The 24,619-nt window shown below is 44.5% G+C and overlaps 2 protein-coding genes and 1 pseudogene across 5 annotated transcripts in view; 2 read left to right on the top strand and 1 right to left on the bottom strand.

The window, feature by feature from the left end:
• The window catches only part of afg3l2 (AFG3 like matrix AAA peptidase subunit 2), a 22,314-nt gene extending 15,019 nt beyond the window's left edge, over positions 1-7,295 (bottom strand). For both annotated transcript variants that reach the window (XM_088350620.1, XM_088350628.1), the window contains exons 1-6: positions 7,076-7,295; positions 4,398-4,485; positions 4,261-4,323; positions 3,057-3,190; positions 743-895; positions 600-674 (exon numbers count right to left, since the gene is read on the bottom strand). In XM_088350620.1, coding sequence (XP_088206746.1) covers positions 600-674; positions 743-895; positions 3,057-3,190; positions 4,261-4,323; positions 4,398-4,485; positions 7,076-7,162 — 600 coding nt within the window. In that variant the 5' untranslated portion in view covers positions 7,163-7,295. The remainder of the gene's footprint in view (positions 1-599; positions 675-742; positions 896-3,056; positions 3,191-4,260; positions 4,324-4,397; positions 4,486-7,075) is intronic.
• LOC148376851 (U2 spliceosomal RNA) lies at positions 2,323-2,471 on the top strand (annotated as a pseudogene).
• Positions 6,884-24,619, top strand: fastk (Fas-activated serine/threonine kinase). Of its 3 annotated transcripts, none has more exons than XM_088350645.1 (11): positions 6,884-7,403; positions 11,307-11,853; positions 14,298-14,571; positions 17,142-17,329; positions 18,861-19,009; positions 19,071-19,287; positions 19,364-19,523; positions 19,581-19,672; positions 19,738-20,176; positions 20,572-20,686; positions 21,084-24,618. In XM_088350645.1, the coding sequence occupies exons 2-11, from the start codon at positions 11,346-11,348 to the stop codon at positions 21,168-21,170; spliced, it is 2,229 nt and encodes a 742-aa protein (XP_088206771.1). In that variant the 5' UTR covers positions 6,884-7,403; positions 11,307-11,345; the 3' UTR covers positions 21,171-24,618. The 3 variants fall into 3 exon arrangements, with proteins under 3 accessions (XP_088206771.1, XP_088206782.1, XP_088206763.1); XM_088350656.1 differs by lacking the exon at positions 6,884-7,403 and adding an exon at positions 8,583-8,745 and having other exon boundaries at positions 19,756-20,176; positions 21,084-24,619; XM_088350637.1 differs by lacking the exon at positions 6,884-7,403 and adding an exon at positions 8,583-8,745 and having other exon boundaries at positions 21,084-24,617.

The following is a 24,619-nucleotide window of genomic DNA, read 5'->3' as shown; positions in this document are numbered from 1 at the left end:
TGGTAAGTGGTCGGCATTTCTATAGTGCTTTTCAAGTCAATGAAGACCTGCCAAAGCACTTTACAATGTGCTTCACACTTACCCATTCACACACATCCACACACCAATACGGAGTCAGCCATCCAAGGCGCCTGCCTGCTTATTGGGGGCATTAGGGAGTCAGTGTCTTGCCCAAGGACACTTTGACATATAACACGGAGGAGCCGGGATAGACCAATATTGCCTTTTTACTTTAAGTATTGTCAAGGTATCAGATTGGAGACAGTGACTAGATTTTTCTACCAATACCATCAATCAATGTTTTTTTTTCTTACAAGCACTTCTACCAAATATTTGAACCAGCTGCAGCTTGCCACTCATACGGTTTCCCCACGCCTCCAGGGAACACATTGCTCATAGTCAAAATGCTAAAAGCGATGCTAATCATTTTTTGGAAGTCACATGGTGATGTAAAACTTTGAATTGAATTGGTGCAGGTTCTGCTCGAGTGATGGCAGAACCTCAACTTTATTTTCTCTCTTCTTCAGCAATTTGACCTTGTCCGAGTCCCTTATCCATCTGGCCACCCCGGCATAGCGCCGCAAAGTTTGCCGACTCACCCCGTCTACGGGCATTTTGCCAGGAGAGAAGACCACCTTGACGTAGCGCTTGTTGACCACCTCCAGCCGCTCCACCTGGGCACAAAGAGCCGTGTCACGACACCATCTTTAGCATCCGCTGTCATACTTGTCGTCAACCTCACCGCTCCTTTACACAGGAAGTTGTTGACAAAGTCCTTCCAGGTGACTTCTCGGCCTCCGTCCCTGAATAGGAAGTAATAGGCCACGGTGGACCAGAAGGCCACGCCGCTCAGGACGTACATGCGGAAGTCCCTCTCGTCCCATGGAATGTCACCCTGCAACCCAAACGCTCGGTTCTGTTTAGCATGTCATGATACGGGGATTGCGTCAAATCGTATCTCGCGACACTGACAACGGGTGCAGCCAACGACCGAACAAGCATCGTTCATTCAGTCTCCTCATTAGGGAAATCTACTCCATTACCGCTAGTTTCATTGTTTATTTTTCTGTATCGAGGACCTCATAACTCTGGACATTATTTGCCCTCTCTCCTTACCCGTTGGATTCCATAAGAAACAAAAAATAAAACACAAGTTTTGGTGTGGTGTGTTTATCTGTCAAAATGACACATAATGTCAAAAATGCCTTTCAAATTGTGTCCAATGATTGAATCGAACCATTGTTACAAATGACGGAATCTTGTCTCTCTCCGGTGGTAATGTGATTATCTAATCTCATAACTTCAAAGTATCTCAATTTTGAATAGAATGCTTCCTACCCCCCCGCTATGCAAACTTAGAAGAGGACCAAAGGTGGGAAAGTGGTTGCCATGGGCGTCGCTAAGGGCGATGCCCAGCCTGTGGACGAAGTGTTCCAAGTACAAACAGTTCTGCTGGTAACGAATAAGTAGCAACAGCTTCTCATGGCACATGTTAGCAAAACTAGTCATCCTTTCAAGACTTTTCCTTGTTTTTGATTTTTTTTTTCACTTTTTCAGTCTGCATGCTGTGTATATACCGTAAATTCCGGACTATAAGGCGCACCTGATTATAAGCCGCACCCCACATTTCGGGAGGAAACTGATTTATTATATACACAAGCCGCACCCGTATATTAGCCGCATGCAACCACATAATGAGAAGAAGTCCTTACTAATTGAGCAATTTAAATGAGGATAACCAGACTATTTTTATTGTTTCTCTGTCACTTAATAATTATTAGTCATATCGCATTTCACCTCTGACCCACCAAGCTGAGACACTTGATTTCAGCGAAGAGGCTGAGCTATGGTTCTGACCTGACCGACACATACCGTCGGAGTCTGAATCCCATAATCGACGTATTGAACAGAAAATGATACCGGTGGTTATCATTTAATGCAGACCTGCAAAGTCTGGGTGCCTGATGAAAGTAATCCAAGGGAAAAAAAAGTGTATATTTCCAAAGGTAAGGGTGGGAAAAATATATATCCACCTTTATCTGTCGTGTCCACAAACACTCACCTTTACTGGTCCTTACTTCCCATAATACCCCGCGTCTGTTACGCCCCTTCTTTTTAATTGGTCAGTGCAAGACTTATCAGAATAAGTGTCCAAAATAAATACAAATAAATACATGACAAAGATATACAGTTGCAAATACATATCATACATGGTTACACATATTTACAAAGAAAGACGGTACACCGAGTTTTCAAAGCTTTAATAATAATATAACTTTCATCCCAAACCGTGCCTGTGAAAGGTACCACCACGCTACTCCTACATCTTCCTCACATTTGGAACGAACCTCTATCATCTGTGATACGGACAATTTGATCATAGACCAATCCGGAGATGGAATAAGAGCTTGCTCTGTCCACTCCACGCATCGGCCCGGTATTGCAGTACCTCCGGGAACGGTGCATTCGCAATGATCGCAGCAATGCTTTAGGGCTAGGACCTTAGCTTGGCCTTTTGGCTGAGAGTAAGTGTCCCGGCTCCTAGGCTTTGTAGCGTATTATGAACTGACCGATAACGGATAATCGATAATGAATAACGAAGATAGAACAATAACCCTTAAAAACCCCACCTAGAGGATGCAGTTTACCTCGGTGTACGATTCCACCGGTCTAAATTTTACCTTTTGCACTCGAGTGCCGCTGCTGGTCGTTAGAAAAATTACTTAAATAAGCCGCTTCATGAATAAGCCGCAGGGCTGAACATTTGGAAAAAAAGTAGCGGCTTATAGTCCGGAATTTACGGTAGTTCCCGTGGGCCGTAGTTTAGTGTTCGAATGCTAACACGTGCCACCAGAAGTTTCAGCCAGTTCATTGCTTTCCATGATTGCTAGACGCAATCTTCCAACCAGAAAATCAGATTCAAATGTACGCATCAATTGATCAACAAAATACTGCATTGACCTCCTAAATACGCTTCAATAAAATAGTATATTGAAAGAAAATAGTTTGTCTGATGTTGGAAGTGCCATAATTGGCAAATTGTGAAGAATACAAACCTTCTGCAGACGGCTGTACCAGTGAGACTCCTTCCGGCCGCCTCGCTTTCCTCCCCCGCCGCCTCCCCCGCCGCCTCCCCCTCCTCCCGATGAAGATGGACCCGTCTCTTTGGGAGCATCCTCTGTCTTTTGGTCTGCCAGAAAAAAATATAACAAAGATAAAGAGTCTGGAAAGGCATGGCAACATAGCAGAGTGGGGTAATAACCGGCTGCAATTTGTCCGCTACATACATTAGGTTATCCCCTTTAAAAGATGTGATTCCAAGACTAGTTTGGACACGCAGTACTGCTTCTTATTCACTTACTCCACTATGTTGGATTATTTGAGTAGTTTTCTGTCTCATTTCCAATACAAGAGACTGCTTAAATCCTCCCTTATAGAGTACTCACTGGCCTCGATAATTAGCATTGATTACAACCTTGTTACATATTACAACAAGGCCGACTTTAATATTTGTTCATACATTTGTTAGTCAGTTCACACTTGATAGATCCCTTAACTGCCTCGGTTTTTGGGGAAGCACTTTCTGGCGTGTGCCTGCTGGAACCGATGCCTCTCTAGATGTTTTTTTTTGGGTTGGGATTTTCTACTCCACAAGAAAATGTAGTATTGGTTTCCATGGTTACCAGTAGCACGGGAAGCCTCTTTATCTGACTTAGATACAACACCTTCATCCTTTGGTCGCCATTCTCGGCAGTGTGAACATAGCCAATCCGTTAATTTATGGAGCTTAGCTTCTTCAACTTGCCAGTGAACATCTAAGATAACAATGATTTAACTTGAATAAGGTAGCGCCAAACTAATGGAGAGGCATTTCAGGTAGCCTACAGGTGGTAAAAAGGCTGGTCCTGGAAAAATATGCATCTTTGACTTGAACTAGCCGGAACTTTTCATTGACCTTCTCAACAATTAAATTATGAATATGAGGCCCTTTTGGTAACTTTGAAATGATATGTGATTTTTCTGGGCCCAAAAAGCATCGATTGCCTCCTGCGATATTTGCCATAGCGCTCTTCAAAGAATGTGTAATGTTTGTATGAATGAGTAAAGGGGGCGGGCTTAGCCACAATTCAATTTGGTAGTGATCCAACTGCAGTCTTAAGAGGACTGTGGGACTTTGGTTACTCAATTTCATTTGGGAAGTGAGCTTGTAGCCATCTATTACAACTCTGTTCTGTGACGCCTCCTTGAGAAATGTCGAACCTTTTTCAGGTGAGCCAGTCTCTTTGGAGTCCTTGGGGCTGTCTGGAAAGTACTTCTCAAATCCTGCGAGGCGGGGAAAAAAAATAAATCATTAATCATGTTTTTAGCGAGAAAGCCCGCCGGTGTCACTAGAGAACCTTTGGGCGGTCTGGAGGACTGGAGACTCCGACAGGCTACCAGCAATTCGCTCAACAAAGTTCGACCACTCGCCAGCCTTCTTGTTACCTGAATGCAAAAAAAGTGAGCCGTCAGTGTTTCCCATACCATGTAAAACTATTGCGGGGCACCAGGTTTTGTTTTTGTTTCCTTTCACGCACTTTTGTGTAATTGGTTAATATGAGTGTTTTTGTTCACGGAGCAGAGTAGAGAAGGATTGGGGGAGGGGGGCTAGCGCAGCAGTACATTGAGCACAGGAACAGTTTAGAGAGATTCCAATACAGGGGACAAAAAGAAAATGAAATGTAAAACCTGAGCCAAAGAAGGAAACTGAACATTGTGCATTGACAGAAGAATCTGCATGCATGTTTCCAGTCAGGACAAGATGTCCGAAGTTGTCTTAGTTCTTTGAAGCGTTGGTGTCACAAGACAATTTGAGCTCTCTGAAATGAGCTTTTTTTGTGGAAATAAAGTTAAACATTCAAACTCGGCGTGAACCTGGCACCAAACATTTGGGGAATTTGGCGTTGATGCATTTGGTCAAAAAACGCCCAGGGCACTCGTCCCCCCCCGCAATCCTGAAGTCGTTCTCAGCTGCACCATTTTCAGATCCACTACCTATTTCTAGATGGCGCTGAGGCAACCCCACAATGGAGAATAGTGCAAGAAAAGTACACCTTCTTGTGTTGTTGTTATTGCCGGTTTTTGCAGTAAAGGACATAACAGCATTGGTTTGTCATCATTCCTCGAGAACAAAGGGGAAATCCACGATTGGATGATGACTTTGATGATAAATAATAATAATAATAATAATAATAATTTCCTTTGTAATGTCATTCTTTGTAACAATGTACACAGAACGAAATGTCGATACACCTGACCCGTTGTAGCGAGCCGATGCAGCCGCAGACTGAAATGTAGTATTTTTGATAGATGAAATGAAATGATCTGCATTTATATAGCGCTTTTCAAGTCAAGACTTCCAAAAGCGCTTTACAGTGTGCTTCACATTTCCCAAATAGATAACTTTCCCTGCTGTTCCATTGGGTTGTAGATATAGAGGACTGCCTTATATGTGGCTGAAAAAGCTGAAATATTGTGAGTGAATGTTGAATACAGTTGCATAGAACCTCCTGTGTTGTTCCTGTTCTGTATAATATAAATAATGTTGGCAAAAACTCAGACCAAGCATGCGTTAAATGGGAAAATGCTGATTTTCTTCACTGCAAGCGAATCTGTATTACTGAATTCTGCTCTAATTAGTTGTGAAGAGAGTGAAGACCTATAAATAAAAGCCAGTTAAAAACATGTTGCGTGCACAGTGTTTATGAATAACACAGCGTGTCTGTCAATAGAGTCTCTTTACCATTTTAGAATGCAATTGATAAAATATTTCATTCAGATTTGTACTATTAGCAGGATATTCGATGGCTGCAGTGCTATACAAAAGAGGTAAGATTTTGTAACGTGTTACAAACTTTTTGCATCAAAATCAGCAAACCTATGTTTTTTTTTTAATTAAGAACATAAAACAAACACAATTCCATTCAAAATTGGTATTGCGACATTGTGTAACGTTATGTCCAAGTGTACAGGACAGCAAAAACAAAGAAAAAACAATGGTGGAAAAAACTGAACAAATAAAGGGACATGTCAGGGGATGAAAACAAACAGAAGTAACCCATCCATCCATCCATTATCTGCACCGCTTATCCTCAGTAGGGTCGCGGGGGTGCTGGAGCCCATCCTAGCCATCTTCGGGCGGTGGGCAGGGGAAGTACATGAAAATCTATTATCTATCTACCTTGGTCATATCCCTCGAGAGGAGTGACCGACAGCAAGACAAACACATACAAATCACAAAAAACAAAATTTTGGGGGCCATGGCCCACCCAAATGCCCAAACACCCACAAGTTAAGCACCTCGGCACCCAAGTCGGTCATGCTTTCGTCCCTCCAGATGAAAGGCGACACAAGAAAGCTGTGTAACTCGGGTCAGGGTGACACAACACACTCTTCTGTTCAACAGCAGGGCCCGACAGCTTTCACTGGTTTACCCCTGCCACATCATACGGTGCCCTGCCCATCCCTTAGAACGCGTCCAAACATCCTACAATCCTTTCAATAAAAATACCTAATGTTTACAAATATTCCAATGGCTTTTATGTTGGTGGAAACCTTGATGGACATCGTTTTATTTCATACTTGAATGTGATAGAAGAAAATGTTCTGCCTGTGAATGTAAAATTAAGCTAAAATTAAAAACAAGATTGATAATAGTTTCTTTTGGCGTTAATTTAATTTATCAGAGTCATCCATTCCAATCACAACATTTTCCCAAATGTATTCAATCTAAAATTGATCAAACTTAGGTTCATAAGGTTTTCTTTGAAGAGTGACGTCATCAGTGGCCCATATTCTTATTTGAGCCAGTGACGTCATAGCCACTGCGTGTTTCGAACCTTGCTCAAGGACACGAGACGTAAACAACCGCACAGGTTTCGAACCCAACACATTTCGTCACGAGGACAACTCGAACAACAGAGTCGAACCGACAACTAAGTCGGGTTACGAGACAGCCCCGGGCCATGTTTGGTCCACGGACCTGTCGGTCAGTCGCTTAGCTAGGCTAGCAGTTAGCATGTGAAGAAGCACTTACCAGCCTGCTGGTGGCGGGCGAAGGCGCAACGAGGAGCCGCAGGGTGTTTTGGCAGCCCGCCGACAGGCGAAGGTAGCGGTGCGCCATGCTGGAAAGCCTCCGGGTGATAACGTCAACGGTGACTCGCCGACTTTGAAATTGCCGTTCTGTAATCCAAGCACTGCGCCATGTTGCCTAACTGTTGACTGACGACTTCTTCTACGTCGAAGCTACGCGCAGCAAGGTGTAAGCAGCGCTCTCTATCGGTAAAACAGCCCCTGCGGTGAACAATTTTTCCCAAAATGCACCGCTTCGCAGAGATGAGGCGACTCTACTAACGGCTCTTCAGGTTGTCTTTGTTGCTTTAAAATTAAAACCATGAAATGATAATCAGGGTTGGGTAGGGTTACTTTAACTTGATTACTTTCTATTACTTTTGGATGACTCCAATACCAAATATGCTAATAAAAGACAAAATAAACTTAATATGAATAAAATTACTAAATTTTGTGCGGGGTTGGGGAGTAACGGAACACATAGAACGGCAAAAATGATGTTGGCAAGCTGTTTGGATTTATTTTCATTTTGTTTCTGTCGCATTTATGTTAGTTTTGCCGGAGATCAAAGAGATCAAAGCCAGGTAAGAAAGCTTACCAAGTGTTGTGAGTCATCATTGTATTCATATTTTGTTTCTTTTGTCTTTTATTAGCATATTTGGTATTGGAGTAATCCAAAAGTAATTGAAAGTAATCCAGTTAAAGTAACCCTACCCAACCCTGATAAGGGAGAACTCAAGCAAAACGGACAAAAAGGAAAAAAAAACTGAAACAAGAGAACAAAAACTAAAATAAAAAATGAAAAACGAGAAATGGAGTAAAAAGCAAAACAAAAAGGAAAAAAGAACTGAAAAGAGAGGGGAAAACAGAAAAAGTTAAGAAAAAAGAAATAAAAAGCTACGAAAAGGAAACAAAGGGGAAAAATATAAGAAATTAAGGGGGAAAGAGAAAAGAGAAGAAAAATGATAGAAAAACGAAGAAAAAATGTAACATTGAGCTCAAAATAAATGTTTTCAATAATCGATTATTCTACTAAATTATAATAGCATTTATTTTGTCAATCTACAGTGAACACTTCACTCATAACTGTTTTATACCAAGCAGCAACTTTAAAGTCAAGCAACTCCGAGTTTTTAGTTCAACAACACATAAACTATTAAATACAAGAATAAACTTTACATAGAAGCAAATTGTGAAACTGCACTTATTTTCTGATTTCTTGTTGTTGCAGAGTGAATGTATCCAAGATTGTTGAAAAAAAATCCAAGCATTTATGATAGACTACAAGCCTTTTTCTTCTTGTCTGACATTACAATTTTTCATTCAATGTTCTGTTTCATTTGTCCTTTCATTAATTTTTGTAAATTAGACCAATTACAAGTGGAAATACGCGTCTCGGAAGGAACTGGCTCTTGATAAGCGGGAATCCGGCTCCTGTCATTCACTTCATAGAGCCGTCTTATAAAGCCGTTTTGTTCGCGAACGACACATCACTGTGCGACTTCACCCGAATTGAGTGAAGCTTAACGCGCGTTGCATGCCGGGAGGCGGCGTGGAGGAATGTCACGGCTGACCGCTGCATGTTTTCCCCCCTCCGCTGTCATTTTTTTCCCGGTGGCGGGGACGAGCCATGAGGTAAGAGAGACCGACGAGCTTCACGGGAACCCAAATTTCTCGGTTTCGGCTATGGGCGCCTGTTAGCTTCTCTTCGGCTAACGCTACGTGAACCGTCGCGGTGTCGTGACGTCACACATTGTGACGTCACAGATCAGGGGTGTCGGACTCATTGGAGCTCGGGGGTCACATGCTAGAAAGCAACACTCACGGGGGAAGGAAAGGGACAAAGAGAGAAAAATAAAGAGAGACAGAAACGAAAGAAATAACGACAGAAAAAGAAATAAAGAAAGTGGATTGAGAGAGACAGAAAGAGGGAAGAGAACGAGAGAAAAAAAATGAGAAAGAAAGCAAAATGGAGAAATACATAAATGTAAATGGTGACAGGAAAAAAGGAAAAAAAGAATAGAAAGGAGAAGTAGACAGAAAAAAAGAAAGAATAAAAAAGAGAGAATGGGTGGGAGACAGAGAGAAAAAGAGGCAGAGATAGAAAGACAGAAGGAAAAATTGTGGAAGAAAGAAAGTGAAAATAAGAGAAAGAGAGACAAATAATAAGAGAAGACAGAGAAGAAACAAACAAAGACAAAGAGTAAGAGGTAAAGAGACAGAGTGATAATTACAAAAGAGGAAGAAAGACAAATAATGAAAAAAAGAGCAAGAGAGAAAAGAAGAAAGAGAAACTACAGAAATAAATAGAAATTGAGACAGAGAAAGAAAAAGGGACAATAAAAAGAATGAGAGAAGACATAAAGGGAGAGAAAGAGACAGAAAAAAAGATGAAAAAAAATGAAGAAGTAAAAGTGTAAAGAAAGAGAGGGAAAGGCAGGGGAAAAGGAGAATAAAGAGAGACAAAAAACTGAGAGAAATAAATAGAGAGAGATAGAAAGATAAAGAAATATAGCTAGTGTATTTGGAGTGGCGCCCGGGTTTATTTAAACCTGCAGCTCGTTTTTCTCTTACACTTCTCTCTATGTCGTCTTACGGGCCAGATTCAATCCTTCGGCGGGCCTGATCTGGCCTGCCCGCCGCATTTTAGACACCCCCGTCGTAGATAACTCCACAATAATAAAAGCAAGTCAGCGCTAGCTATTTGCACTTGGTGCGAAATGTTAATGCCGTTAATCACAGATTATTGCAAACTACTGACTATTATGACACCATCCCCTGATCTGTAACCTACATGAGGGCAAGGAAAAACTCAAAATTCTTAACATGAGGAAAATGAAGGGACCGCACGTGAGGTAATCCTCCTTCCAGGATGACCAGGCTGTAAGAGATGTCGCAATAACAAACAATACACAGATATTGTCAACGTGAAATATAGGTCATTCATCAGTTATACAAGAGAACAGTAATAAATCAAAAATTAGCTGTGAGCTGCTGCATCCATGCGCCGCCATCAGACGACCCAGCCTCGCCGACCGGCAGCTGCAACCTTGGCGAGCTCTGGCCATTCGCGATTCCATCGTCGGAGACCGTAGACTCGGGGTCCGGATCGATCTAATACACTTAGTGGCTCATAAATCACATGTTACAACGAATCGATGATCTCATTAGTTGCCAACGCTTTTAATAAGCCAATTGATGTGAAGACCAGAACGGAGACAGGACCCACTTGCGTTACGCTTCTCTGTTTTATTGGAAGAAAGGAAAAGGTGTCACGGACCGGACCAGGGAGGCAGGACTGGTGAACTCATTTACGTAACGATCAGTTACTTTTATTTAGAAAATAAAAGTTGTCCAACATGCAGGGACAAAAACAAAACAGACTTACAGGCAATCAGAAATTCAGACTGGGTAATACTCACAAACAGGCTTAAAGTTACTAACTCAGATAAACGGGCATGACAGGTCTTCCTCGAATCAAACAGAACAGAACAGAGCAAAACAGAACAGAATAATGCAATGATCCAGCAACCGGCAGTCCCCAAAACCCGCCCTTAAGAAGCACACACGCAATTTAGACAATCTGTTACAGCCGGTGCCAAGGGGCGGGGCCAGCTGGTTGTCATGGCGACCATGCTGGACATGACAAAGGGTTGCACCCACGATCCGGTGATCGCTGGACGTGGGAAGCAGGTCGCTCTGAACGCGGAAGTGGGACTTCCGTGGCGAGCGATGGCGGTGTCGGGAACGGAAAAAACGAGTCAGTCGCCGGGACAGGAGAGCAAAAAACGTGGTCGGATCGGAAACGAGTCGAAAGCCAGGAGAGGAGAGTATATGTGGTTAGGATCAAAAAACGGGTCGAAGTCGGGAAACAGACGGGAGTCAGGGTCGAAAAAGCTTGAGGTTCACAGACGGACTGACCCCAGGTGACGGAAAGACTTGGGTTCAAATAGTGACAGGGAGCCAATCAGAGTCCGAGGCAGTTGGCGCCAAAGGAGCGGGCACAGGTGCATCACATCGGTTATCATTTTAATTGATCGATTAGTTGTTGCAGCCCTGGTTGATATCTATTCTATTCTCCTTTCAGTGCAAATGAAGATCAATTAAAATGATAAAAGAAAAGAATATGTAAATGATATATGTTAAATTGGAGTGGCAGTGGTACGGTACCTTAAAGTTGTTGCTTTTCCACGCAGGATCTCGGAGTCGGGTCCAGTTGATGCGGAACCGGCACCATGCTGCATCGCTCCCTTTTCCACATCCTGAGGCCGGTCGCCGCGGTAACGCCTACCATGTGCGCCACCTGCCGCCACGGCGTCGGGAGCGGAGTCAAAACGAGAAGAGGAGGTCCGCCCACACCGCCGCAGCAGTATCCCGAACCCCGGGTCCCGACCCACTGGCAAGGCCACGCCCACTTTCACAGCCACGCCAGGGCCAAAACCCGGAACAGCTTACGGGAAAACCCGAGCTACGACACTTTCTTCACCATGAAGCGTCTCATCCAACGCTCGCGGAAGCCCGACGAGGTCCTGCGCTGGCTGGCCCAGAACCCCAACAAGACCTCTCACCAACACTACCCTGTGGCCCTCCACAAGATGGCGCAATTGCTGCAGGCGGCGCCAAGCGAGCGAGGAATCTTGGAGCAGCGGGACTTCCTGGCGCTGTGCGATGTCGTCGCGGCCCAATGCGTGCATTTTGACAACTTCGGCCTGGTCAACTGTCTGCACGCCGCCGCTAGCCTCCGTAAGTTACGATTTCCCTTTCCTTGGGTGCCAGTGATGGGGCATAAGCCTCAAAGGCAGGCAGAGTGGCAGGCCCTTGACAGCTATTGTTGGGAATTAAATATTAAAATGTATCGTTTACCAAATTGTTCGAATTAGTCATCTGACTCCATTAACCAAACACTACCTACATTCACCCAACAATGTGGGCTCGTTTCTTGATGGAAAAGATGAACAAGAAAAGCCGACATTTTCACACGGGGGCAGATTTAATTTCATTAAAAAGTGAACTAAGTGAACTCCATCGAATACGGCCGAATTAGTGGAATTAGTGTCGTCGGAGTCTCTGCGAAGCCTCTCTGAAGTCCTTCAGGCTTTTTTCCTCGGCCTACGTCTTTCCGCAAGACGGTGTGCCGGCTCCTCCCATGGGCGTGCCATGTAACCCAACCAACGTGAGCTCCAACACCTCGCCGCAATGTCTGGAAAACTCAAAACAGCGGAGAGCGTTTCTCAAACAATGCCTGCCATCCTCCGTCATCAGGGCCTTTCTGCGTCGTCGGATGTGCTGACTATCTTATCAGCCTCACGTCCCGTTCCCGCCATTCCTGTAAACAATATTTTCTACAAGGTTGCCTTGAACTTTCACTGCTCATTGAACTTAAGCCTACTCTATGAGAATCTTCATTTTACTCAATAAATGTAACTTGTATTCAATCGTATAAAATCCTTTATAGTCAAATGTATAAAATCCTTCACTATGTACTCCAGTGTTTTCTATTGAACCTTGTGAGACCCCGGCAGGTGGGCAGTCTGGCAGCATGCTCCCTTATTGCCAAAGGTTTAGCTCATTATATTATATTATATTCCTCATACGAATATAATGTTACTCATGTCTTGTTCTTGCACATGCCGACTGCACTACGTTTAATGCTCAAATTGCACAATGTCTGACCATTTCCTGTTTCTGCACTATGATGTCTATGTTTGCACCAATGCATATGATGACTATTTTTGCACTATGATGACTTTGCACCAAATGCAATATTGCACAACCCTTACGATACCAACGTTATCACGACAACCCTGTATGTAACATCCCACATGCCGACATTTCTTGTGTAAATACCATGTAAATTACAACTATAGCCTTATCCCCCTTGTCTTATAACATTATCTTCTCTGTTCCTTTATCTTCTTGCTCATACCTCACTATGAATGTGTAAAACTGGAGTGTCATGCCCAATTTCGTTGTCACAATATGTTAGCCCATTTGTAGCAATGACAATAAAGGTATATTCTATTCTATTCTATTTCAACTTTTTTATACTCGGCAACTTTAAAGTCAAGCAACACAGAACCTCTGAAAAAAACGCAAAAATTGAATTACAAAAACAACAAAAATATCTTAAGTCTGCAAATTGGCTTTTAGGAACACAAAGTGCTGAGCTTCAAGGGAATGATTCCGCTTATTCTCAGTGATAGGCAATGTCAAGTCAAGTTATGTTTATTTAATCACAAAGAGTCTCAAAGAGCTGCACAGACCACAGATTCTTGCAAACCACTGACGATTAAACCATCCCCTGATCTAAAACCGACATGAAGACAAGGAAAAACTCAAAAACCTCAACATGAGGAAAATGAAGAAACCTTGAGAAGGGACCGCAAGTGAGGTCATCCCCCTTTCCAGGATGACCAGGCTGCAATGGATGTTGCAATAACAAATCATTCACAGATATTGTCAACATAAAATATAGGTTATTTATATGCTATAGAGTAGAAGTGTGTTTTAAGCCTAGATTTAAACATTTCCACTGAGGTTGCAGATCGAATCTCAGAGGGGAAGAGCATTCCACGGCACCAGAGGAACGCTTTCGAACCTGCGCTCTCATGATTACTGATGCGAGGCACCTGTGCCCACTCCTTTGGCTCCAACTGCCTCGGACTCTGATTGGCTCCCTGTCACTATTTAAACCCTCGTCTATCCGTCACCTGTTGTCAGTCCGTCTGCGAACCTCAGTGTACTCTAGGCAAGCTTTTCGACCCTGACTCACTCCTGTTTCGGCTCCCGTCTGTTTCCCTTCGACCCGTTTTCTGATCTCCCACGTGGGGGTCTCTGGCCCGCCCCATGGGAGGAGCCGACACGCCAGCTTGGGAGAAAGGCCTGGGCAGAGGAAGAACTTGAGAAGATCGAGAAAGGGACAATCGAGAGAAAAGGCTCGACGAAGACTAATTCGGCTAATTCGATGGAATTCACGTAGTTTATTATTTAAGAAATTAAATCTGCCCCCGTGTGAAAATGTCGGCTATTCTTGTCCATCTTTTCCCAGAAAGAAACGTGCATGCATTGTTAGGAGAATGTAGTTTGTGTTCAGTTAATGGAGTCAGATAACTAATTCAAACAATTTGGTAAACGGTACATTTTTAATATAATTATTTCCTAACAATGGTGTGTTTTTTTGCAATCAGGACTTTCTGGTGACTGCCCCCTAGTGTCGGCGCTGGAGTCGCAGTGTCTCGCCCGCCTGCCACACTTCAACCAGAAGGACGTTTCCATGGCATTCAGCGCCAGCGTCCAATTGCACCCGGGCGATCGAACCCCCCTGGCCGAGGCCTGCCTGGGCCTCCTGGAGAAGAACCTGGAAAGAGAGCGCCACCCGCAGACCCTCTTTCTGCTGCTTTCCTACTACCGACTCCAACTGCACTCCACCTTGGCGCACGCCAACGACCACCCGGCCCACAGGTAAGATGGGGCCTAAAAAATGCAGACCAACACAAGCCGGGTCGCAGCACGGCGGCGCAGTGGTTAGCGTGTGTGCGGCACAGTTCTGAGCTAATGAGATCCATCCTCCTGTGTGGAGTTTTCATGTTCTCGCCGGGCACTTTGGTTTCCCACATTCCAAAAACATGCATGTCAGGTTAATTGGCCTAACCAAATTGTCCCTAGGTGTGAACGAGCGAGTGTGTTGTCTGTCCCTGTGTGCCCTGCGACTGGCTTGTAACCAGTTCAGGGTGTCCCCTGTCCACTGCCCGAAGATAGCTGGGATGGGCTCCCCTGCAACCCTACTGAGGATAAGCGGTGCAGATAATGGATAGCGGGATGGATGGATAAGCCGGGTCCATTTCGACCAATTGACTTGATTTGCAAACCCCAAATTTCATATTTTATGTGTGAGGACTCTAGAGGAGGAGAGTCGATTTATGGGAACAAAGTAAAGCCTGTCTTTTGTAACCAAACCTGAGTCCAACAAGACTGTGTAAACATGTTTTTATATTTTTGTGGCTGCAGAGGTTACGTAAACTGACAATTTTCCATCAATAACGGATGTTTTTAAGAGTTGATGGAAAAAGTTTAAGGCCGGCTTGAAAATTTAGCCACAAATCACAGCAGCAGCACAGAATCCATCGCAGTGTTTCCCAACCTTTTTGGAGCAAAGGCACACTTTTTACATTGAAAACTTTCGAGACACACCATCCATACAAAATGTTCAATAATTATTTAATTCAATTCACGTTCTTTTAAAACTTAAATGATCCTGAAAAAATTAACATAGTATTTGTGGTCACCCTGGTCCAGGATGTAATAATAATAATAATAATAATTTCCTTTGTATTGTCATTCTTTGTAAGAACGAAATGTCGATACACCTGACCCGTTGTAGCGAGCCGATGCAGCCGCAGCCAACAGAGGGCGCCGCCATTTTACCATTATTCATTCATTTGGTTTAATTTTTGCTGTCATTTTGGATTTGACTATATTTTTAACCTGATTTGAAAGTTTTACTACATTTTTTTATTCTCTAGAAAAATAACAAAAAATACTGATATTACCAATGTGTAATATTTGACCTGTAGATGGCACTGTGTTGTCTGGTACGAGCAAGAGCCAGTGATACAGGGCAGAGCATGGCGGAAGAACATGGCGCCGGTCTAAGAGTGTTAAATACAAATTCTCGACCTATGATTTTTTTTCATAAAAATTAACATCAGTATGATAGTTCATGTATTTACACCATTTCAATAGTAGAATGTTTGTAGTATTTTTGTAGTATCTTTTTCTTTTCAGAATGAAGCAAAATAATAGATTATGTCCCTGTCAAGACCAGAACAGGAAACAGGACGCACTCGCGTAACGTTACTCAGTTTTATCGGGGAGAAGGGAAAGGAGCGCACCCACGATCCGGGATCGCTGGTCGCGGGGAGTAGGTTGCTCAGATGCGGAAGTGGGACTATCGTGGCTAGCGATGGCGGTGTCGGGAACGAAAAAATGTCGAAAGGCAGGAGAGGAGAGTAGACGTGGTCGAGATCAAAAAACGGATCGTTATTCGGGGGGGAGAACAGACGAGGTCTAGATCGAAACAGTTCGTAATACGGGACTAGAGAGCAGACGTCGTCTAGCTTAAAACAGATCGTGGCGGGAGAAAAACAGGAGCAAAAACCCAGGTCAGGCGAAAAAGGGCTTGCCGTGTAAAAACGGAGAGTGGCAGATGGACCGACAAAAGGGGACTGACAGGACGAAGTTTAAATACTGGCAGGGAGCAAATCTGTCAACAGGCTACAGCTGGCGCCCATGGGCGAGGCCTTTTGGGCGCCATGGCAACTGTGACAGAAGCTGGCGCCACTTGGCGGGGGCCAATTCGGCGCCATGGCAACAGTGACAGTCCCTGGTTTTAGCACTAAATTTGATATTTAGTTATGTGAGAATTTTGTATTTGTATTATTTCTGTCGTAGTGCTTTTGTTGTAGACACACAAAGGGACAATGAGGACAAACTTGAGACCCCAAAACATTTTTTCTTACGAGCAGTACTTTATATACCATTTATATATATTGTCTTTATATTTTAACCATTTTTGTTCGACTGGCTGGATTAAAAAAGCCTGCCGGGTCACATGTGGCCCGCAGGCTGTAGTTTGCCCACCTTATGCTCTAGGTCAAAAAAAAAAAAAAAAAAAAAAAAAAAAAGCAAACTAAGTGCTCTTTTTGGCTGCAAGAGGTCATTGTTGAGTTTGTACATTGGGTGAGTTGGTACAGGTGTAAAACGGCATTCACTCAACTGTTAAAATAAACCCGAGAACAGAGTCCATGCCAAAGCTAAAAATATTTGTTCCCATTTTTACATGATTATTATATGTCGGGTTGGCCACTAAAGTAGGCAGAATGACGAAGAATAATACCGAAAAACTAAGATGAGCTAAAATTGTGAAGTTTCGCACCAAACACAAGACTTTGACATCCCTGGCTTAAGATTCTACCTCTGCGCCAATGCTGCCATGGTATTGGCTGACTGGTCATATGTCCCGCCCCCTTTAGGAAGATCCTGCGTCTGGTCAACCACACTCTAGCTAGCGTTAGCATGCTACGCGACCAAGAGTTGGCGCTTCTGGACGAGATGTTGGCGCTGTGTGCCAGCCAAGCCAACAACAAAAGTCTGGAATTCATCTTCAGCTCCAATGTTTTCTACCAGAACCGGCAGGAGAAGTTCATCAGGAGCCTGGCAGGTGAGGAGTCCCTCCCACAAAATGCCAGTCCCCTGATTGGTTCAGAGGCGTTGCCTATCAAAAGGACGTGGCACAATTGGATCAGCTGTGTTAGAAGAGAGACTCTTCCAAAACATGTATTGTATTTCTCTTAGTGATTCAAATTCCAGTTCTTTTTAGGGAAGCGGCCCATTGGGCCAGCTCTTTAATTAAAGAGCTGGCTCTATAGGCTCCCCAAACTACTATTGAGATTTTTGTTATCGTTGTTCTAATTACTAATCATTACTAATAACAATGTAACATTATGCACAAAAGAATTGATTTTTAAAAACAGGGTTTCGAAGGAAACCAACTCTTGATTGGTGGGGAGCTGTCTCCTGTCGTTCACGTCTGAGAGTTAGCTCATAGAGCCGATGACACATCACTACTATAGATAGATAGATAGATAGATACTTTATTCATCTCCGTAGGGAAATTCACACTTCCAGCAGTCTACCCCGTTATTTATTAACAGATTAACATGATGCCCTAGGGGTGCTTGTTGCGGAGTGGATGACGTCACACGCTAGTCCAAAAGTTCGACATCCCTGCGGCAGATGGAAATCTTTTCTTGTGTCCGGGGATACACCACCTCGTGTTAGCAAGTCCGCCTCCTCTCCGATTCCCCCAGGCTTTCGTGTCTCTGTATAGCGGCGCTGAAGCCGGGTAGCTCCGGGTGGCTACACGTTAGCGTCCGGAATGCTAAACGTGAGCCACGTTTCCGCAAAACACAGCAACTGCGCTCCCTGTGCGCTTCGATGTTTTCCACCAGCACTCGTTGGTCTTATTTGGTAGTGAGTTCGCATTTACCATGATTACGGATGGTACCGAAGACTTATAACGCCGCTAGCCGCTTCGCTAGCTCCGGCTCTTCTTCCACGATAGGCCCCTTCATCACGCCGGCACGAGAATTCTTCAGGGCAAGGAGTTGATTCCTTGAATAAACTTATTTTTGTGCGCTAAAACCCATGTCCATAGGATAGATGTAATCCATAGTGTAGTTGTCAAAACGGGAAGAAAAACACAGAAGATAGAAGCAGACAATTAAACAAAAAAAAAAATCCTAAAAAGTGAGAGATAACAGGGGAGCTGCTGGAAAGGCAGCCGCTCGATGGCGGCGCCGCTTTGATTGTATAATTGATATATATATATATATAATTGATTGATATAACAAAATGTTCACCAACGACACATAACTACTACAAAATAAAAGCGTCTTGAAGGGAAGCCTGCTCCCATCGTTCACTTCAAAGAGCCAGCTTATATATGCGTTACGTTGGCCAACAACGCAGTGCTGTCTCAAAGGGATCTTGCTCTTGATTGGCGGGGTGCCGACTCCTAGCTTTCACTTATAAGAATTCATAGTGCTGTTCCGTTTACTAGCAAGACATCACTACTGAGAAAATATGTCTTGAAGGGAGCTGGCTCCTGATTGGCGGGGAGCCGGTTCTTGTCATTCACTTAAAAAGAGCTGGCTCATAGAGCTATTCCCGTTCGCTATGTTTTTGTGCAGATGAGCTCCCCAAGAAAGACGGCAGACTTAGCGCCTCCACCATGTCGCTCATCGCCAAGTACCTTGCACGCCATCGCCTCCGGGAGACGGCCCTTTTGGATGCCGTGGCCCACTTTCTGGTCAGAGAGGCGGAACATCTGAACACCAAGGTAAGCAGGGCCAGCGCACATCCGATCCCTGAGCTGCCACTGATGCCACGCCCCCTTGCAGGTAATCCAGAAGCTGGTGTTTCCCTTTAGCAGGATGAGCTACCGCCCGTCCAACCAGGACCAGTTCTTCCGAGTTCTGGAGGAGGTTCTGTTATCCAAAGCCACCAGTTCCCCACTGGCCACCGTCAACATCATCATGTCGCTCTTCCAGTTGGGTCGATTCCCCGCTGCCGTCATGAAACACGTCTTCTCGCCCGCCTTCATCAGCAACCTCAACAGTCGGTACCTTCCTGCACCGCCGCCAGACTTTGCCCACATCTCCCTACCTTACTGCCAACCATCCCATCCTGTTAGCTGGCCCTTACGTCCTGATCATGCGCCGCTACTTGTCCTTGCTGGATGCCGCCCTAGAACTGGAGCAACCTGACTACTGTGGCCCACGTCTGCGCCAGGACCTCAAGGTGCCCATGTTTCAGCGCCCGCTCACCACAGACGAGATGAACCGCAAGTACAGGTAAGTTTCTTCCTGTCCTCAAAACGAGCAGCCCACCTACCCGTGTTTTTGTGCCAGCTATAAAGACCTGGTGGGCGAGGCCTTGCGTCAGCTGCTCGGAGAAGACCACTATGAGCAGGACCAAGTCCTGGCACCTGGATATTACACAGGTAAAGAGACACACCCTGGCACAGGAAGTCCGCATGCCCATTCTTGTTTCGTTGTCTGTACCCAGACTTTGTGTTGCGGATAGACTCATCGGGGAAGGTTCTTCCTATTCGCCCCATCGAGTCGGTTCCAGGCCCAGTTTCCACGCCGCCTTTGCCTCGAGTCAGTGATTTGCACAGTCCCTCAGCTGTCCTACACTCAAAGGAGGCCACAGACAACATCACGGACGGGACCGGACCTGGGTCCTCTCTGTCAAGCCATGCACACCATGGACACATTAATAGTCCCTTGGATAAGGGGCTTCAGTTCCAGGCGCTGGTGGAAGACCAGGAGAACTCGCCACTTGCCACCCCCAGCTCTGACACCCCACTGGCACCAAGGGATCCAGATCCGGATGCCAGCGCCACCCCCTCACCGGATTCTCAGGCCAGCGCAGGGTTCTCTGTCCAATCGGGAACCTCTTCCTACGAAGGAGGGACACCAGAGCAAGACAACCAAATAAAAAGGTGGGTCCGCTTGCCTGCGTTTGCCTGATACCATTGACTATTTAGGGCACTCTTGTCTTTGTAAGGTTGGGCCTGAATCTATGTCCGGTTCTTTTAACTGAAATACTTGCTATATTATAAATAAGAACCAGGATACAGCATATTCTCATTGAACTATTTACTGGACGCCAGAAAGATTTTGGAGCCTTTTTCAGTGTGATGCTGAAGTCTGTCTTGTCTAAAATAGTCCCGAGTCTTTTGCTGTCTTAAACACTCATCCAACGTGTTGGAGGGCAGGGGCAGTTTAGCTTCACCATTGTGCCGATGTGAGACCCAATGGTCTAACGTCTTTGAGTCCTTGCCTGAAGGTAAAATCAAATTTCCGACCAGCGCAAAAACATTTCCTGCCCCGCCAGGTTGGTGATCTCTGTGAACGACAAGTGGCACTACTGCCATAACTCGGACATCCTGGTGGGCTCTCGCGCCATGAGGGACCGCCACCTGAGACTGCTGGGATACACCATTCTGAAGGTACAAACCGACCCCCATAACTCACTATAATTAGGAATCGATTGACAAATGAATTTGAAGAGGCATACTTAATTTTCACATTAAATTCGGTTCACCTTGCTTTTTGTAACACGACATCATCAGAAATCTTGTAATCTTCAATTGTAGCTTCTTTTCCGTGAAAGGTTTCTGTATTTTGTTTTATCACCAACCACACACTCTAATACACATGGGAATTCCATCCATCATCGACATTTCGTTCTGTATACACGTGTACTAGAATGACAATAAAGTAGATCTGAATCTGAATCTGAATTTATACCGGTGATATTCCCAACACTGGGGAGGACAGAAATATGGGCGGGAAGCCATGTCAAAGGTGGAAAAGTTCGCTAAAGCGTGGCATTGTTTGTTGCAGCTGCCCTACCACGAGCTGGAGAAACTGAACGGGATCGAGGAGGCCAAAACCTATCTGGGCGCCAAACTCCGGCACGTGCCGCCATGACTGCTTGTCCACCTGCGGCTTTTTCTTCAAACATTTTAAAGGATGCTAAGAAATGGCGACGTGGCGAAAGGATGGACTTGTTTCAGGCCAAATAAGAGAAACGATTAGAGCAGGGGTCGGGAACCTTTTTGACTCAGAGAGCCATAAAAGCACAATTTTTGGAAATGTGTTTCAGTGAGAGCCATATAATATATTTTAAGACTGAATTCAATTAAATGTGAGCATAACAAGCGTCTTAATTTATTATTTTAAATAATGATGTTATAATACTCACCATTAATGCGTCCACTGGTGCTGCATGGATTTGCTGATGGTTTTGTAGTCTGGTTGGTACTTGGTGAGTTAAAGCTTCATGCAGGCATTGACGCCTTCATCCGTTAAATGTGATCGTAGGTTGGACTTGATGTTTTTGAGATGTGAAAATGACTGCTCACATGAATACGTCGTTCCAAACATTGTCAATACACCAATACTCACACGCCTCAGTGTGTGGTATGTGACTGGAAGCGCGCTCCAAGCTTTGAGAATCAGCTCGTCTTTGGATTGAAGTTTGTCCAGTTCTGTCCTCATGTGCTTGCTCGCCAACTCCGCTTTCTGTCGTGCAATTCTTTCCAATTCTTCATTCAGTGATTTGAACTTGCTCATCCTCATCTCTGAGGCCTTCAGGTCAGCCACTTCTGCTTCAAAATCTACCAGGGAGACATCAGGAATGCAACTCAGGTCGGCTGTGTTCAGTGAACACTCGTTTGGATGGGTGGTGAACTTAATAAGACCACAGTGCTCACGAAATTCTCCAAAGTGCGCTTTGAACGACTGGAGGAGACCGGATGTGAAGCCAGCTAGCAGGTGGAGATGTTTTGAGTGGGCTCACTTGTTGTGTATGCCTCTGTAAACTCTGTTTTTCGAAATGTAGTAAGCGACCTGTTTCAAAATCCTTGATCAAGAGCTCCAGCTTGTTTTCAAAAGCAAACACAACGTGTTGAAGGAATAACACTGTATTTCCAACGCCTTGCACTTTAACGTTGAGCTGGTTTAGATGTTCGGTAATATCGACGAGATAATAAAACTTGAGGAGCCACTCAGTTTTCGCTACCTCAGGATGCTCGTTGCCTTTCGTTTCAAGAAAAATCCGTATTTCGTTGAGGCAAGCCGTAAAACGGCTGAGCAACTTTCCTCTTGACAACCAGCGCACATTGCTCTGCAAAAGCAGACCGTGCAAAGGGGGCATGGCGTGTGTCGAAGTGCCGCTTAACATTCGACTGTTTCATCGATGCAATTTTGTCATAGCAAATTAGGCATACCTCTTCACAAAGGCAAATTCTTCGGGCTGTTCGTCCTGAAATGTACGATATTCATCATCTTTTTTTCGTTTTGCCATCTTCTCCGTCGAAGAGTTAGCTTTGAGCTAATGACCAACGGCCAAGTGCCAATGGACGCAAAAGGGGGCGTGTACCTGTGCCCCCCAGTAACAGCCAACATCGGGTATTATCATCCAATTAAAATAGACAATCGCTCGTGCAACTGCAACTCTGCACAAGACATGATCAATAGAAAATCGATGGATGCATTTAAGCAAACGATAATTTTTTTAAACCCAAATCTGCGAGCCAGATTTGCGAGCCATATGTTATCATCAAAAGAGCCATATCTGGCTCGCGAGCCATAGGTTGCCGACCCCTGGATTAGAGGCTACTTCACGGACACTGGGGGGGGCGCTGTCGTGTGACTGTTTTGTTTGCGCTCAAAAAATCTGCTAGTCACATGACCTCAGCCTGTGACGGTGTCAGAGACGGAAGGTAAAACTTAATTTTGGAAACCTGTACAAACCCCGCGCACCTTTCAGATGAAAACCAACACCCCGCCCATTTGAGGAGTGGATGAGAGACTATTATTTGTAAAGACAGGGGGCGGTAATGCACCAAAGTGATGGATGCCAATTGCCCTTAATGTCAAAGAGGAAATAAATAAGACATAAATGCACATTTCTTCATCTACAATTTTTTTATAAATGCACGTTTCTGCTTGGTATTTACCACTAGGAGGTGCGTAATAATACACAGTCACACAGGAAGTAGTTCGGGAGTGGTCGCAGGGTCGGTTCCTGACTCTTCTGAGTCAAATGTCGAACTGTCCTTGGGCATGACACTGAACATGTTACGCTCCCGATAAGCAGTGTTGGGAATTAAATATCAAAATGTACCAAATTGTTCGAATTAGTTATCTGACTCCATTAACCAAACACAACCTACATTCACCCAACAATTTATGCGCGCTTCTTTCTTGACGGAAAAGATGAACAGGAAAGCCGAGATTTCCACACGGGGGCAGATTTAATTTCATTAACATTTTAACTAAGTGTACTCCGTTGAAAACGGACGAATTGGTGTCGTTGGAGTCTCTGGGAATCCTTCTCCTGAAGTCCTTTAGCTCTCCCCCCATTGGCCATCCTCTCCCCGCACAACGGCGCGCCGACTCCTCCCATGGGCGCGCCAATGAAGCCCCCCCCCGGGCTCCACCACTTCAGAGAAGAGCGCCGTGACGTCTGGAACACCCAAAACAAAACCGAGCGTCTCTACGTCATCAGGGCGTTGTTCTCAAAACAATGCCTGCCGTCCTCCGTCAGAGTCCTGTTGTCAACAGAACTAGACAAAATATTTTGCATTTGGAACAGCCTAACCTGTCATTGAACTAAAGCCTACTCAGTGAAAATCTTCATTGCATTATGAGTCAATCGTATAAAATCCTTTATGGTCAAATGTATAAAATCCTTTAGCAGGTAGGTGCCTGGCATGGCTGCCTCTGGCTATCGGTGTGTGTGTGTGTAAAGTGCTTTGGGAGGTTTTCAGACTTGAAAAGCGCTATATGAATGTAGTCCGTTTACCATTTCATTTACAGACCCTTTAAAAAAGAGAAATGTTGAATTACCTCCACACATAATATATTACATGTTGTTGAATTCTAGTGAAAGTTAGTGAATATGTAAGAAGAAAAGGTAAACATCAGATATATAATGGTTAGATTAACTTTGATGGCTGTGGAAGCTGCAAGCGAGCAGGTGTTGTGGAATAGCTGTGGGTCAGAGCTTGCCAACAGTATTGAGAAGGAAAAAAACGCTTGTTTAGACAGGAAATTCCAAAGATGCTGAGAAACCGAGTTTGAGAAAAACAAGTGTCATGGAGAGAATAACACTCTGCTTGATTTAGAACAGCTGGGCGAATGCGAAACGGACAGAAAGTTGGCTGGGTAGATAGATAGATAGATAGATAGATAGATAGATACTTTATTCATCCCCGTAGGGAAATTCACACTTCCAGCAGTCTAAAGACGTCTTCTCCAACTTCGGGGAAAACACATAATGTCGGAGAATCAAAAGAGGACGCACCAACTTCGGGGAAAAACAACACGTGATATTTCTGAACAAAGGGTATAAAAAGCTGATGTCTTCGAGA

Source organism: Urocampus carinirostris, chromosome 1 (assembly GCF_059441175.1).
Source record: "Urocampus carinirostris isolate Australia breed hairy pipefish chromosome 1, RoL_Ucar_1.0, whole genome shotgun sequence".
NCBI classification, from domain to species: domain Eukaryota; kingdom Metazoa; phylum Chordata; class Actinopteri; order Syngnathiformes; family Syngnathidae; genus Urocampus; species Urocampus carinirostris.
Note: the sequence above shows the minus strand (reverse complement) of the source record. Positions and strands in the feature narration are given on the sequence as shown.

Excerpts from the sequence above, each read along its gene's own strand:
- fastk (XM_088350645.1), top strand. The coding sequence starts at position 11,346 with ATGCTGCATCGCTCCCTTTTCCACATCCTGAGGCCGGTCGCCGCGGTA. Across the intron at positions 19,010-19,070 it reads CGGAACATCTGAACACCAAG|GTAATCCAGAAGCTGGTGTT; the intron begins GTAAGCAGGGCC and ends GCCCCCTTGCAG. Across the intron at positions 19,524-19,580 it reads GAGATGAACCGCAAGTACAG|CTATAAAGACCTGGTGGGCG; the intron begins GTAAGTTTCTTC and ends TTTTTGTGCCAG.